Genomic DNA, 14,856 nt, shown 5'->3' with positions numbered 1-14,856 from the left:
AATCACACCTCTGTCAAATATTGAGTTATTTTGATTATACAGAGCTCGCATATTTTTTCATTATTAAGTATTGCTATGTAAAAGTCATTTGTGCACGTGGCAATACGAATTACTTTTTCTTTTACGTATATTATTACGATTATGCGTTCAAGATAGGATAATATAATCTCATGTAATGTTGTAAGAAAGTATTATTGTATTAAAGAATGTAAGTAACAAAAACCGTAAGACATATAATAATAATAATTATTAAACTATATAATATTTTACTATACAATATTTTAATCGTCACTTTTACCTTTCAGTTTACATTGAAAACGAGATAATTAATTAAAACTGTTAATTGCGGCTTTTATATACAATACGTACATTTTGTTCAAATCAATCATGAAAGAATAATAATAATCTATATTATATTTCTATAAGTGATTCGTCCTTTTTATTCTCATCATCCTCTTTATTCTCTTCATAATAATCTAGTAATCTACACATGTATGCAATGTAAACTATATATGTTATATGTCATATTTACATGGATTATCGAACATTCATATTTCATCAAAAATATTGAGAAATCGTGTTTTATTTGCAATTTTATTTTTAGTTGCTATTATTTAATTTGAGCACAATTTTTAGGATGCCACGAAAAGTTAACAATCGTTTTCAAGATTTTTATTTTATACCTGTGAAAAAAGAAAATAAAAATATTATGCATATTTATTGCAAGCGTGAACTATAAAGAGCTCAGTATATAATTAAAAAATTACTTTTTATTTCTGTAGAACTGTTTGCAAAAAAAAATACAGTTCAAAGAAATCAATAAATTACTTAATTAATCATTCAATTTATAGTAATTTACATATGTAAACAATCCATATGTAAATGTAATCTTGATGGCTGAAGCTGAAATTACGACACGACTTCAGCATCGGCAGCAATTTTACCGACGGCGCCGAGAGGCGATTGAGGCGAAGGTCTGTCTTAAAATGAGTGTAGGCGGCGATATCGAACGGGGAATTTTCGTATCCGAGAGAGCGAGACCCGAGACCCGAGGACGACCCGAGGCCGAGGGCCACGACTCCCACGTCCCACGGCAAATGCCGGTGTGGTGTGTGGTCGCCGTTTACGGGCCCGTCTGCGAACATACAAACCCATTCTCGCGTGCGTCCCGGAATCCCGGAAGGCAGAAACTCGATAATCGCGCTGTCGCGCGCCGAATGCCGAATGTTCGTCGAGCGTGTCGTTCCCCGGTATACGTTGAGTGAGTGAACGCCATATTATGAGCCGAACACCTTGCCTGGGAAGTGTGGGAAGTCACCTCTCCGTTGAGCGACTCGGACTCGCGTTCCCTCGACACGGTCGCACGATCGCTCGCTATTTCCCATTCCCAGGCGCGTCCTTCGGGACGGATGCGTATGCCGCGTATGCGTGCCGCCAGCGCGAACGAATGTAACGGGGCTCGCGATTGAGATCGCGATCTGTCATCAGCCGATCAGCCGTCCATATCGCGCCGCGATACGCTGCCAAGTTGATAATCCTGCCTGGGAAGTCTGGGAAGCGGTTAGGCCTCAAAGTATACACACACACATGCGTACATACATATATTTTGCGCGAGCACGGCTTAGCACGGTCATAATTGATCATAATGTTGAATGCGAGTTCCGCGGAGGCACGGAAGTTCGAGCTTAAAGAGATATTGTTGTTCAACGTAAGGAAGCGCCGATACAGTTAGATCAAATATAAAGAGAGAAAGAGAGAAGTAAGTGTGACAGTTATGTAAAAAGTATCAACAAGAGTGAGTCAACATGTCGAGTCGCAAGCTCGCCGGGAGGCGATACCTGCCTGGTGCACTGTGATGCCTGGTAATGTCAGCGCGATACGTGATGGTCCACGTCGATGTCACGCGTGGAATGCACTGTAGTACGGAACGTCGCGCGAGAATCTCGGGTTCAGTTGCTCCGCTGTTGTAACTTGTAACGCATAGGGATCTCAGATGCCGATGATCATGGCGCAGGAGAGCGAGAAGTATCCGCTTCACAGATGTATATTTCAAGGGGACGTGAAGACGCTGAACATCTTGATTAGGACACACGACATTACCGAAAAGGATAAACAAGGTTCGCCTTAAAATTGGAGCGTTAATTCCATTCCAAATATCTCTTATTCGCATGTAGAAGTTAAGACAATGAGAATTATTCAACTCTTTGAGGATGACAAGTATAACGAAGCTGAACAACTAACTCTTGCCTGTCTTTTGTTGCAGGAAATACACCTTTGCATTTGGCTGTGATGTTAGGAAGGAAAGGTACGGATACTTCTATCTTATTTCATCGCATTAGAGCACTTGAAGTATTTGTGGAATATTTTGCAAAATATTCTGATTATTTTTCTGCAAAATTCAAATGTTAATGTTCTTCATCCAAGTGCTCCGTTTAAATTAATGACACAAAATATTAAAAGTAATTTTCCAGTTGGAGTAGATGAAACATACTTTGTTTTGTTACGTTGCAGAATGTGTTCAATTACTGCTTGCACATGGGGCATCTGTAAAGGTGAAGAATCTGGCTGGTTGGAGTCCATTGGCCGAAGCAATCAGTTATGGAGATAGACAAACCAGTTCGTATAAAATGCAATTTACAAATATGGATTTAATACGCTACTTATTTTGATGAGAATGAGAATGAGATGAGAATGATACAGATTGTAAGGAGTTAAAGATCCATTTAAAATTTTGTTTGTAGTATCATCTTTATTACGTAAATTGAAGCAACAAGCGAGAGAGCAAATGGAAGAAAGGAGGCCGAATTTAGTTGCTGCGTTGCATCAAATGGGTGATTTTTATATGGAATTAAAATGGGATTTTCAGAGTTGGGGTGAGTTCCTCACGCATTTCTTTCGATCTTTAATTCATTGCAGAATCACGTTATTTATCATAGTGTATGCACCTGGAAAGGTGAATAGTGACAATCGGAATATTTGTTTCTATGATTATGGCATAATTTTTTTTGTAGCACTCTTTCGTAATATTATGTTTTTTCGCTTTCATGTGATTTTCTATTAACGATGTTGAACTGAATATTTTATTTCCTTTACACTTTCCATTTGTGTTGACTTATGTAAATTTTATTTTCTGAAGATAAAAAAAATACAAGTATATGGCCAAATTTATCTTTTTGTCATTTAAAACTTAACATTATAAATAACTTATAATTTATCATTTTTAATTTTTTTTGTTTTATCAAAAATTGTATATACTTAAAAATATTTGTGAAAAATTAATATATAAGCAAACAAAAAAATTTGTATATAATTGTTAATATTCTTGCTAAGAAAAGACTCTTGAGGAGGAGGAGTTTGTCAAAAATTCTGCTATTAATGTCTGATTCGGTTAAGTAACTTACGGAGCTTTTATTCTAAATATTATGCATATTCTTGATATTTTTTTCTGTTTTTCAGCCAATATAAATTTGTAAATTTGTAAATTTGTTTGTGTTTTCAGTGCCGCTAGTTTCAAGAGTGTTGCCGTCAGATATATGTAAGATCCATAAAAGTGGAGCTTCAATTAGGATGGACACGACTCTTGTAGATTTTAATGATATGAGGTGGGAGAGGGGTGACATATCTTTCATCTTCAATGGTGACCAAAAACCTAGCCATTCACTGACTGTCCTCGACAATAAAGCCAAACTTTTCCAAAGAGTGAGATATGAGGTTAACAGTTACTTAAATCCATTTTCTTTATATTTATGCTTTTACGTATATAGAATACAAAGAAACTATTTTGTATATATCCATGAATTTTGTTATTTATATACACAATATATTATATTTATTTACTATAATAACAAAGTGAATTCTAGACGATTAGCATTTCTTATATTTATTTTGTTATATTAATCCCACATATAAATATATACATTAAGATTATACATTAATATTATATTAATATCATATATTAAAGAAATCTTTTTTGTATACTTAGGAAACAGAGCTTGAAATAGAGGATGAAGTTGATATTCTTATGTCTAGTGATATTATGGCAGCTCAAATGTCTACCAAAAGTATCACATTTTCTAGAGCACAGACAGGGTGGATTTTTAGAGAGGACAAAAGAGTGAGCACATATTGTAATAATACTGAAGTTTTCTTTGAATCCTTCAGAATCTTTTAAAATTTAGGAATCAATTCTGAGATATTATATAATCATAAAGTAGTCTTAAGAATGATGTGATAAAACATAAATAAAGCAATATTGAAATAAATGTTAAAAAATTTAGGAAATGGTAGGTGCTTTTCACGCTGATTTTTACCAAATAAATGGCATGGTATTGGAAAGTAGAAAACGTCGTGAGCACTTAAGTGAGGAGGATCTTCAAAAGAATAAAGCTATTATGGAATCCCTTACTAAAGGCAGCTCTCAAGGATTTAAAAATGGCGAAGTAAGAGTTTAATTGCAATGTAAAATCTATTGTTGCTTTAGAGTTTCTGTTTCTTGCAATCATATATTAAATTGTAAAGCGAGAGAAATCATCTAAATATTTTCTTGCAATATATGTCAAAATAAATTAATTTCTAAATTTATCTATTTAGCCTCCTATGAGAAGAGCATCGTTGAATCCACCACCAGAATCGAATATAACGTGGGATGAATATGTTGTTGCTCCGCCTGGTCAATGTCCACTTCTAGGAAGAAATCTCGTTTATAAGGAAAGTAGCAAATCTTTCAAAGCTACTGTGGCAATGAGTCCAGATTTCCCCCTTACCGTCGACATGCTACTCAATGTTCTGGAAGTGATCACGCCGTTTAAACATCTAAGCAAGCTACGCCAATTCGTACTTATGAAGTTGCCCCCCGGATTCCCGGTTAAGATCGACATACCAATTCTGCCTACAGTCACTGCTAAAATAACTTTTCAAGAGTTTGCCTTCCGAAACGACATAGATCCAGAATTGTTTCAAGTGCCATCAGACTACTTTGAAGATCCAATGAGGTAAATTTGCTCACGATAAAGTAGATTAAGTACTGTATAATTTTATAGATTGTCCATAAAATATTGGTATAATTCTAGTTTACAATTTTTGTAAAATTGATCACACATTTTAGAATATATTTTCTTATGAATATAATTCTTATAACGACATATTGGAAAATTTTTATTTGACTGATGTTATAAACCAAGACCACGTAAAAAAATCTATAAAATATACAGTGATCTTTATTTCGAACCTTTTAAGAATATAATACGAATAAATTATATATATTATATTGAAAGCTTCGTTTCACGTATATTAAGTCTGAAGCACAATAATACATTTCAGAGGTTACGGTGCGTACCTAACTATGATGATGGTTCTTCATACCGCGTCATGTGCTCGAGGATAAACTTCAAGATAAAAATAAAAAAAAGCCTTACTGCAAATGTCTATCATTTTTAACAAATTTTTTGTCTCGTTAACAAATTATGTGATTTTTTTGTTTAATTAAATTATGTCAGTACTAATAGAATTTTTCATATTTTGGCTAATCAACTTTTGATAATTCGGGTGTAACAGTGGGTGTATTATGTTTGCTTGGTACTTTTGCATAAGTTTTTACAACTGCCTGCGGCATTTAAAGGGTTAATTTTTTACATTCTTAAAAAAATTATATTCTAAGAATAGTAAAAGTATAGTTATATATGATGCAATTTAACATTGTACATATACTCATCCGTCCAATTCTCATATCATTTTGCACTTACACTATAAACGACATTTTTTTTTTTTACTAATCATTAACAATTGCTTTGCAGATTTCCAGACTTATGACGCTTCGACATCCTAATATTAATCAAGATCCAGCCTAGTCGGGGTCTGTTTTCTTCTATGCTAGGGGACAATCTGGCTTTCGTGATTTCAGCCAGTCTGGAAAGCATCTACGCGAGCCATTATGTTGTTCATTGAATAACTTATTGTCATAATTTGATCACACCTAACAGCGAATAGTGTCGAATATTTACGGGATGTTCTCAATAAGGAAGTAAAGCTACAGAAGACAAATCTGTACTGAATCAGAGAAATTTGCATACTATTTAATACCTAACTCAATCATGTTTGTCTACTTGATTTGCGAATCCTATTAATGTTTATAGAGATAAAGATCATTATACGTATGTCGTGCTGCACTCGAAGAAGTATATACTATGTACATACGATGAGTGATACAATCTGACGTTTAAAAACACCGCGTTTGAAATTCCCACTATTTGACTGTGTTTGAGAATTGAATCAATGATTTCTCACACTAGGGAGTCTTTCTTAAACCCGTGTCAGATCACGCACCGATGACAAAGAATCGCAAATTGGAGATTAGAGTTTAACCAATCGGAACAAAGTTGATTAAGATTAAAATGTTATCTGTTGGTAAAAATTTAATCTCCAATTAATCCTCGATCTTTGATGCTTGGTCTGGTCGATCTGTCACTGCAGTCATATTGGATTATATCGCGTTAGATTAGGACGATCATTATACACGATTTATCTTTGTGACATACGTAAATTCTTGTTAGCAGCAACAGGTGTAAAAAACAAATAACTTTGATAAACGGTAGTAAATATGTTTTTATGATTTTTCATTGTATTATGTTCCATTGTATCATGATCCAATATGATTGCAGCGATGGGCCAAAGGGCTTAAAATCAAGGAGAATAGATTAGATGACGAATATTGCTATATTTGTATTCTACACTTTTCGCGAATTACCTATTTACTCTAATCAGCGAAGATAACTGTTCATATTTATTTCTTCGCTACTCTCACGAGCAATATGTATTTTTACTATCGGAATTTCGTAAATACTATAGCATTCACAATTGGTCATGTAAAAGAATATTAGTCTAAAATATATTCTTCAGTATTACCGACTTATAATTATATAGTTTATACTATAATGATTGTTAATACCTTTCTTTTTTTTTTTAGTACAAAACACCGTTTTTAACGGCTTTTTAACCTTGCGTGAATCAACGCATAAAGTCATCTTTAAATATAACGATTCGTACTCATACCGCATTCAGTACTAACCAGTACTAACTGTCGTTTACGTAATTCTAAATGTAACTACGTGAAGTGTATTTCACGATTATATCCACAAATCATTTTCAGCTTTTTTTTTATTAATTAAACTTTCTTTTAATGAAGATTTGATCGCATGTCATTCTTACCGTAGTTTTTTCATATTTTTAATACAAACATCTTGACACACTTGAGTATTATATTAAAATACTGCGGAAATAAATAATTTAAGTTTACTTCAAATTACACGAAAAATAAGAATTTAATATTTATTTGTATTTATGAGGATTAATTCACGAAAAATGATACCGATTTCAATTTTTTATTTAATTAAAAAAAGAAGTTTTTCTATATACCTGCATTTACAAAGTTTCTTCGCGCGTTTCTTTGAAATAGAATAAGGTTTATTTCGATTCAATATTTTCAACAGAATTTCGAATTTCTTTGTAGATGCAGATTTGCAGTATTTTATATCCATCACATAAGGTCATTAATGTCCTAAAACGGTGATCGGGTTTAGATGCAATTTTTAGCCTGATTTTCGTGTTGATGCCCATTTGTACTCCACTTGTCTCCCCTCTTCGCATCTTAGTAACAAACGGACGCGCCTAAAATTAAGCTAACTTATAATCATAGAATTATATATAATTATAATCGTGACCTTCATTACAATCACTTCCGAGGCAAAGCGTCTCACGCCTTAGTTGTGCGCGATCGGTAGCTCGTTCTTGACGAGGGTGATGAAGAGGGGGACATCCGACCACTTTGAAACACGAATTTGTGCACAGGAGTCCATTTCCTATATACGCCCTAATAAGCGCCTTAACTTATGTATATACTTTAGACATTAATGACCCCGGGTGCATATTGCGTTGTGTATAAGCGAGATGGACATTATTATTTGAATGCAAAAGTATGAGTGCGGGTTGATTTTCCTCCTGGCTACCGAATGACTCTCTCGAAAAATCACGACGAGACCTAGCTCGATCATGTTTTTGCGATGGTCTGGATTTTTCAACGAATAATAGACACAGATTTCGAAATAAACGAGTGGATTTTCCTTGCCTATTATTCAGTTGTACAAATTCCATTACGTTTTGTTCACAGTTAGGTTGATTGTATATGAAATAAAAGAAAAACGCAAAATATCAATATCGGTATTTTTGATATCGATTACAATCCTTGATCATTAAGTAAGATATAAAGTATCACTAGTAAAGGTATATCAGAGTATCAAAGATATTTAAATGTATACAGATTGCGTATGTATGTCGGGTGCTGTTACGTGCGACACCTTCCATCTTGTAGGATTTCGAGATTTCTAGTACTTTCAAATCCTTCTCGATGAGTCTTTTTTAAAACAATTCCCTTAACAAGCATCGCTTAATGCGGTATCTCGATATATAAATCCATATTGCAATTTATGTTGACAACATTTGGTGATATTTGTCTTTATATCATCCCTTGTTTGTTTTACGTATCTCCTTTCTGTTAAAACTTTGAATAATGAAACTCTGGCTTTTATCTTACACATTTTAATTGTTAATATTTATTGTTTTTAAAAAACATCTTGCCTTTTTAGAAAGTAAAGGTAAACCTTAAGATTTTTGAAAGTGATTTGCTCGCGTAACTATAATTTTGCTCGGCCTGTCAGTTCTGTTCATAACATGAATTTTACCGAGCTGTATCGTTATTTTAATAAAGTTTAGAATAACATCCCCTCCTATATTTTACTTTAATCTTTCTAAATATTGACGCGTTGCACACGAATGTAACATTACGTTGCAAGAAATTTTCAGATATTTAAATGTTTATAATACATCTCACGAAAAATGGAGTTATTCCAATTGGAAACATTTCTCTCGAATAATCCCAACATAGAACAGCCATATTGTGAGATTCTCGCAATATAACTGTTGCTCCAATTTTACTAAAGTATTCTGTGTGTTGATTGGGATTCCGTTATAAGCTTCTTAGTCGAGAATTAATTTGAGCTAATATACGGGCTCTCTATATAATATATATAGCGCAATAATATTCGACGATAACTGCCGATAGACGATCGAAGACTATTTCAATATCGTTATCCATACAAGTGGTTCATGATATAGTCGTCTAGAACTTATTTTTCTTTTTTAACATATCTAATCTTTTTTGGTTATATTAAAAATGTGAATTTTATGATTTCAGAAAAAAAAATTATCGGAAGGAAGGAATGAATGGTGTAACTTTTCTAATTGTAAGATCGTGATTAACTGATCAATTAAAGGGCACGTACCGATCGCAATGCGATGCAATGAGTACGAAGGGGTGGGTGGGATCATTACGCGTGTTACTTCGTGTTACTTTGACACGCGAGTCTATTAATTGCCGTGTATTGCCGCGTAATCCGAGCACGGTCATCCCCTGCATATGTTACGTGTCGCGCGATCTTGAACTACTTGCGGCCAATTTTACTTGCGGCCTTCCCTCCGCGGCTGACGCAGCCGAAACTGAGGAGTCGTGCGTGAACACACGCACGCCTAGCACACACTTATGTCTATCTCTATCAATGTAGATCAACTTTAATCTAATTCTTAGAACTTAGAAAAAGATAAAAAATAAGTCGAACCGAGATTAAAGTTAATCTGCATTGGTAGAGATGGACATTATTATTTTAAGTATGAGAACTATACCTAAGCAGTCAAGATGACTGATTTTTTAAAAATAAAAATTGCTCGAATTTATAACGGTGTATCTTCAGAGATTTTCCATGATTTGTTACAACAATACGTTTAATATATTTTCCCTTCATCCCTTTTTAAAAAATATATATATACTTAAATAGTAGGAATTAATCTGCATCAATGTAATATTCTAATGTTAAAGAAAAAAAGACTTAAATAGAAGAAAATAATCATCGGTAATTCTTCTGTTAAAGGAAGGGAATATTGCGATACCTAAAATCTTGTGTACATGACGTAAAAGTGTTGGTATATATTTATTTTAATTTCGTGTTAATCACAATGCGTGAGATGTAACAAAAGATTAATAATTAATGTCGATATATATCGTGCTGCTACATGTAGATGTAAAACAAAGCTTATAGGATTTAATTGCAACTTTTGGGCCGATTTTTAGTTTTAACGCCCATTGTCTCGTATTTGACGTTCGCCAGATGCGTCTTGCTTTGCAATTTTTTGTTTTGAACAATAAAATATATAATATATCTGTGATGTGTCTTGCTCTTAAATAAAATGTACTGAAATAAAAAGCGATGGAATGGCGAATTAATTAATATTATAACAATAAATTAATATTCTGAAAAAATTATGACTGTTAAATAATATTCCATTATTTATTCGTATTTTCTTAAATGTAGTAAACAGATAACTGCGAAAAATATTACGAATAAAGATAATTGAAACAAAATAAATAATACAGCTCTTTTTTTATTCATCATAATTATAACTTCCTTAGGAAAAAAATATGACTGTTCTCTGATTGGGAAACATTATGTTTGCTCCGTAGCAAGAGTGCATATATGTACAATAACAGAATTAGGATGGACACATAGCACCTGATAAAGTTTCCGGGAAGAGAAAGTCTGTTGTCTCTCAGATTATTGCGAAAGTTCCCGCTGTTTTTTTACATTTACGACATGTGTGCGTTTTGCGTAAGATTGACATCTTTAAAAAAAGTATAGTACGGTAGAATAACACGCTCTCTTTTATTCTCGAAATTAACGGAAATGGAATTCCATAGGAAGTAAGCGCATTGAAAAAGGAAAGCTAAGAAAGAAGGGTGAAACGTTTTAATTTGTGAAACACACCTTTATACTTTTAGTATTAAAAATAATTGCATGATAAGAAGAAATTAATTTCTCTAGCAAGCGTAAAAGAAAATAATAATATGATATAATCACAACTGTGTAGAAACATTTCTAACATACAAAAAAGTGTTATATAACATTATACTTAAAAATATATAAAAAATATTTTTTTTAGCATATAATATATAATATTAAAAGAAAATTAGTATATTTTTTAAATATATCTTGAAGTTAACAATTTTGAAAGTTTGAAAGCATCCGATTAGATGCTCTTTCTTATTTTACTTTTTGATATCGATAATTAAGCATAAATTAAATTTAATGTATTCTATTAAAGTTGGAATCAAATCCCATATCTCATTTTTCATTTTTGTTTTCTTAAATGTAATAAACTGCTAGATAACTGTGAAATATTCGAAATAAAGGAGACTGAAACGACATATGCTTTCTTCCATGTGCGATTATAATTTCTTTAGAAAAAAATCACTATTGCAAAATCCTCTGACTCGAACATACAGATATGAGGACTTGCGAGATACTTACATAACAACATCCTGCACCTCAGAAACATTGTGTGTGCGTATTTGAACGGAAAAATGTAAAGCGGAAAGATAGTTTCCATACCTTTGGGCGTGTCTTACCGATTGTCAACGTCCTTGTCAGCACGGCGGCTCCTAAGAGCGACCTAAGCTCAAACAACCGAGACCACCTTGAAGCATGAAGAGGGGCATATATTGACATGTTACAGGAGAGGATATATAGAGGTTTTGCACGCTGCCATAAGAACGGATTAGCTTTCCGTGTCTCGAACACTGTGTTTCTCCGAAAAATGCAAGTAGTGATATGAACATCAGCAATATGAAGTTCTTCTTTGTTGTAAGTAAATTAAATATTTTTTTCGAATTCGAGGGGTTTATAACATATTGAAATATGAAATGCCTAACACTTTCCAGCTTAAAAGTTAATTAATAATAATTAGCTTAAAAGTAAATTGGTACCTATACACTGACTGATTGTAAATTGAATTGTTAAATTTGGCATTAAATCCAGCTTAATTTCAAGTGTTTTTGATTTAATATTATAAATTTGATAAAATTCTTTTAATTTTTAAATAATATATTAGTAATTCTATAAATACGTGAAATGCTAATATATATATATACATTTTTTTAAATTATTAATACATTATACATATTATTATATTAATAATATAATAAATTATGTATATGTATATACTTACATAAATTTAAAAAATATATATTACGCTTACACATTCATAAATATTTGTATGTGCATGTGTGTATAATATATATAATCCTCTATGTATAATTTCTACAGATATCGACCTTCGCTCTAATTGCAATATGCCGTGGCGCAGACGAATCTCTGGATGAATCAAAATTGCTGACAAAACTAACGCCAATAATCGGTTCACAGCCTGTATATTCGGATAATACACATAATCAAAAAGATTTGATTGCATCCGCGAGTGATCGAAGTAAGAGAACAATAATATTTTATTTATATATAATTTATACATATATGATTTATGATTTTATGCGTGATCGTAACATTTATTCATTACTTATTTTTCCATGCTCTTATTATATTATTTATGGAATTATGGACTTATTTTTGTTTATGAGTAAAAAGGAATAGTTTCACTCGCAACGATAAACGATTAAACGCGGAATAATTCAAGGAGATCGCTAGCGCATGACTACGAGCAAACTTTTTTGATATGACAATTTAATGGCACCTTCGTTACATAACGTAATAGGGTTTATGGTACACGGGCATTATATTCCATACATGATTACATTAATTATTTTGTGATTACTGAAACATATAGTTCATTGCGTTAGAAACTTTTAAGAGTTGCACGAAGTATACGGAAGTACGAGAAACGCATATTGATTCGAAGTAGTTTCTTTGAAGTCTTGTGAGAATCATTTCTATTTCTTTCTGAGAGGTCAAGTCCTTCGAGTAGTGCGTTATATTATTAGCATCTTATTACAACTGGTGATGTTTTTTCCGCTTTTGTAATGGGAAGCGTCCGACTTTCAAAGTCAGAGCGTGAGAATGGCAGTGACACACTTACTTAATATGCTGATTACTCATCGCGCTATTATCTTACGTCGTGCAATGTGAATATGAATCGCGATCGATTATTATACCAATTACATTCAAAACTTCATTTTGAATTCTGCGCGCGTAACTTCCGTAATTTGTGCGCGTTTTAATTTCCATAACTTACAAGCAATTTCTAATAAACGCACGGTAAACAATTATTCTATTCATTTTATAAACTCTTTCAATTAACAAGAAAGAATGATATATTGTTTGCTACATAACTGTTCTACAACAAACTTAAATTTTAAGTCGTGATGTCAATCACTTTAATTTTACACGGTTTGGAAATTAAATATACTGATCGAGTATTAAAAATTGATAGAAAATGATTTCAATATCAGCTCGCGTAAATCAAGTACTTTAATTTATATCTGCATGCATTTCGCTATTTTCTTTCAAATTTTTACTTCACTTTTTATAGACATCATGCTCTCAAAGTCAAGAACTTCAAAAAGATGTTAAAAAAATCTCAAATTTCTAAGTTCCAGATCATAAAATCTTCTTAAAAAACTATTTTTATTTTATTTTTAATCGACATCTTTGATGCTAATGATATGTGATTTATTTACAAAAAATATTTGTGTTAGCGTTTCATATAACCAAAGGTTATCCTGGATCAATTGGTGGATATCCCGGATCAATTGGAGGATATCCTGGATCAATTGGAGGATATCCCGGATCAATTGGAGGATATCCCGGAGGATATGCTGGAGGATACCCCGGAGGATATGGTACGGGAATCATTGGATCCGTTTATCCTGGTACATCATATCGTGGTAGCAATCTAATTCCAGGTGGCGGTTATATTGGGTAAGATTTAATTTGATCACTTTTTTTATATATAGAATTATTTTAGAAAAGGAGAACATACACAGAGAGAGTATTTATTTAAAATATGAGCGCATACTTTGAACTTAATATTCCAGTAGATATTGAATCTATACTATGTATTTATTTAACATATTAATATAAAAATTAATGTTTATATTAATTCTCACAAGTGTCCGGTTTTTAATGCATTTATAAAGAAACAAACGGACAAACGTAAGCAAATAAAAGAAAAAATTTATATAAAAGAATAAAGTATATAAATAAAAAGAATATGCTCTAATTGTAAAAAGAGAGATAAGAAAAAGACAGCATATTGCATCCCGAGAAGAATACTGTCGCAACTAAAAAAGTTAAACTCATAAAAAGTATACCTAATTCCCTACATGCTATAATAGTGTTACAAGTCTATATGCAAAATTCGCCGCACGCGAGCAGAAGAGTCATTATTTTTTTAATAAACCGATTAAGTTGCGGTCGTTGGATGAATAGTGTAAATGAATCATAAGTGAGTTGACAAGTGAATCACAGCAGACGTCTTCGAAAAACAGTATAAGCTTCATTATAACAAAATGTCGTAATTGCAATTGCGTTAGTTATCTCACGATTCAAAAGCAATTGAATTAAATTTGTTTTTTCTCTCTCCTGAAAATTGTGAATTTTTGAGTTGTGACAGCATTCTTCTCGGGGTGCGATATATTTAAGCGACGCATCTAATTAAAAATGAAATAAATTAAGAAGAGGGAAATAAAATTTTTCGTTGCAGATATGGTTACGCAGGAAACTATCCGGGATATCCTGGCTCTGGCGGATATGGGGGATATGGAGGATATGGAGGATATGGAGGATCTGGGGGATATGGTGGTTATGGAAGAGGATATCCTGGTGGTTATGGTGGTTACGGTGGTTATGGTGGGGGCGGATACGGGGGATATGGGGGATATGGGGGATATGGAGGATATGGGGGTGTTACGAGCGTCGGAGGTTACGACGATGGTTCTTTAGGATATGGACGTGGTGGTTACGGTCG

General features: G+C 32.9%; 2 protein-coding genes across 5 annotated transcripts; both read left to right on the top strand.

The window, feature by feature from the left end:
- Nucleotides 1-1,341: 1,341 nt before the first annotated feature.
- Nucleotides 1,342-10,267, top strand: LOC112463072 (ankyrin repeat domain-containing protein 13C). Of its 4 annotated transcripts, none has more exons than XM_025029247.1 (10): nt 1,342-2,117; nt 2,264-2,305; nt 2,512-2,616; nt 2,742-2,873; nt 3,500-3,699; nt 3,983-4,114; nt 4,278-4,439; nt 4,591-4,991; nt 5,320-5,327; nt 5,793-10,267. In XM_025029247.1, exons 1-10 carry the CDS (start codon nt 1,994-1,996, stop codon nt 5,822-5,824), a joined length of 1,338 nt encoding a protein of 445 aa, XP_024885015.1. In that variant the 5' UTR covers nt 1,342-1,993; the 3' UTR covers nt 5,825-10,267. The 4 variants fall into 4 exon arrangements, with proteins under 4 accessions (XP_024885015.1, XP_024885014.1, XP_024885016.1 ...); XM_025029246.1 differs by having other exon boundaries at nt 3,500-3,711; XM_025029248.1 differs by lacking the exon at nt 5,320-5,327 and having other exon boundaries at nt 3,500-3,711.
- A 1,286-nt stretch (nt 10,268-11,553) lies between these two features.
- On the top strand, nt 11,554-14,854 carry LOC112463076 (keratin-associated protein 19-2-like; the record flags this gene model as incomplete). The annotated part of the gene is made up of 4 exons (XM_025029252.1): nt 11,554-11,741; nt 12,204-12,363; nt 13,586-13,808; nt 14,593-14,854. Coding segments are annotated over exons 1-4 (678 nt in total), but the record flags the coding sequence as incomplete, so codon positions are not given.
- Between the last annotated feature and the right edge of the window lie 2 nt (nt 14,855-14,856).

Source organism: Temnothorax curvispinosus, unplaced genomic scaffold (genome assembly GCF_003070985.1).
Source record: "Temnothorax curvispinosus isolate PA1 unplaced genomic scaffold, ASM307098v1 QBEX01013011.1, whole genome shotgun sequence".
Taxonomy (NCBI): Eukaryota; Metazoa; Arthropoda; class Insecta; order Hymenoptera; family Formicidae; genus Temnothorax; species Temnothorax curvispinosus.
Note: the sequence above shows the minus strand (reverse complement) of the source record. Positions and strands in the feature narration are given on the sequence as shown.

Bases quoted from the DNA above. Each gene is read 5' to 3' on its own strand.
- LOC112463072 (XM_025029245.1), top strand. From the start codon at position 1,994: ATGCCGATGATCATGGCGCAGGAGAGCGAGAAGTATCCGCTTCACAGA. The intron at 2,874-3,499 runs GTGAGTTCCTCA...TTGTGTTTTCAG, and splicing joins ATGGGATTTTCAGAGTTGGG to TGCCGCTAGTTTCAAGAGTG. The intron at 3,712-3,982 runs GTTAACAGTTAC...TTGTATACTTAG, and splicing joins TCCAAAGAGTGAGATATGAG to GAAACAGAGCTTGAAATAGA.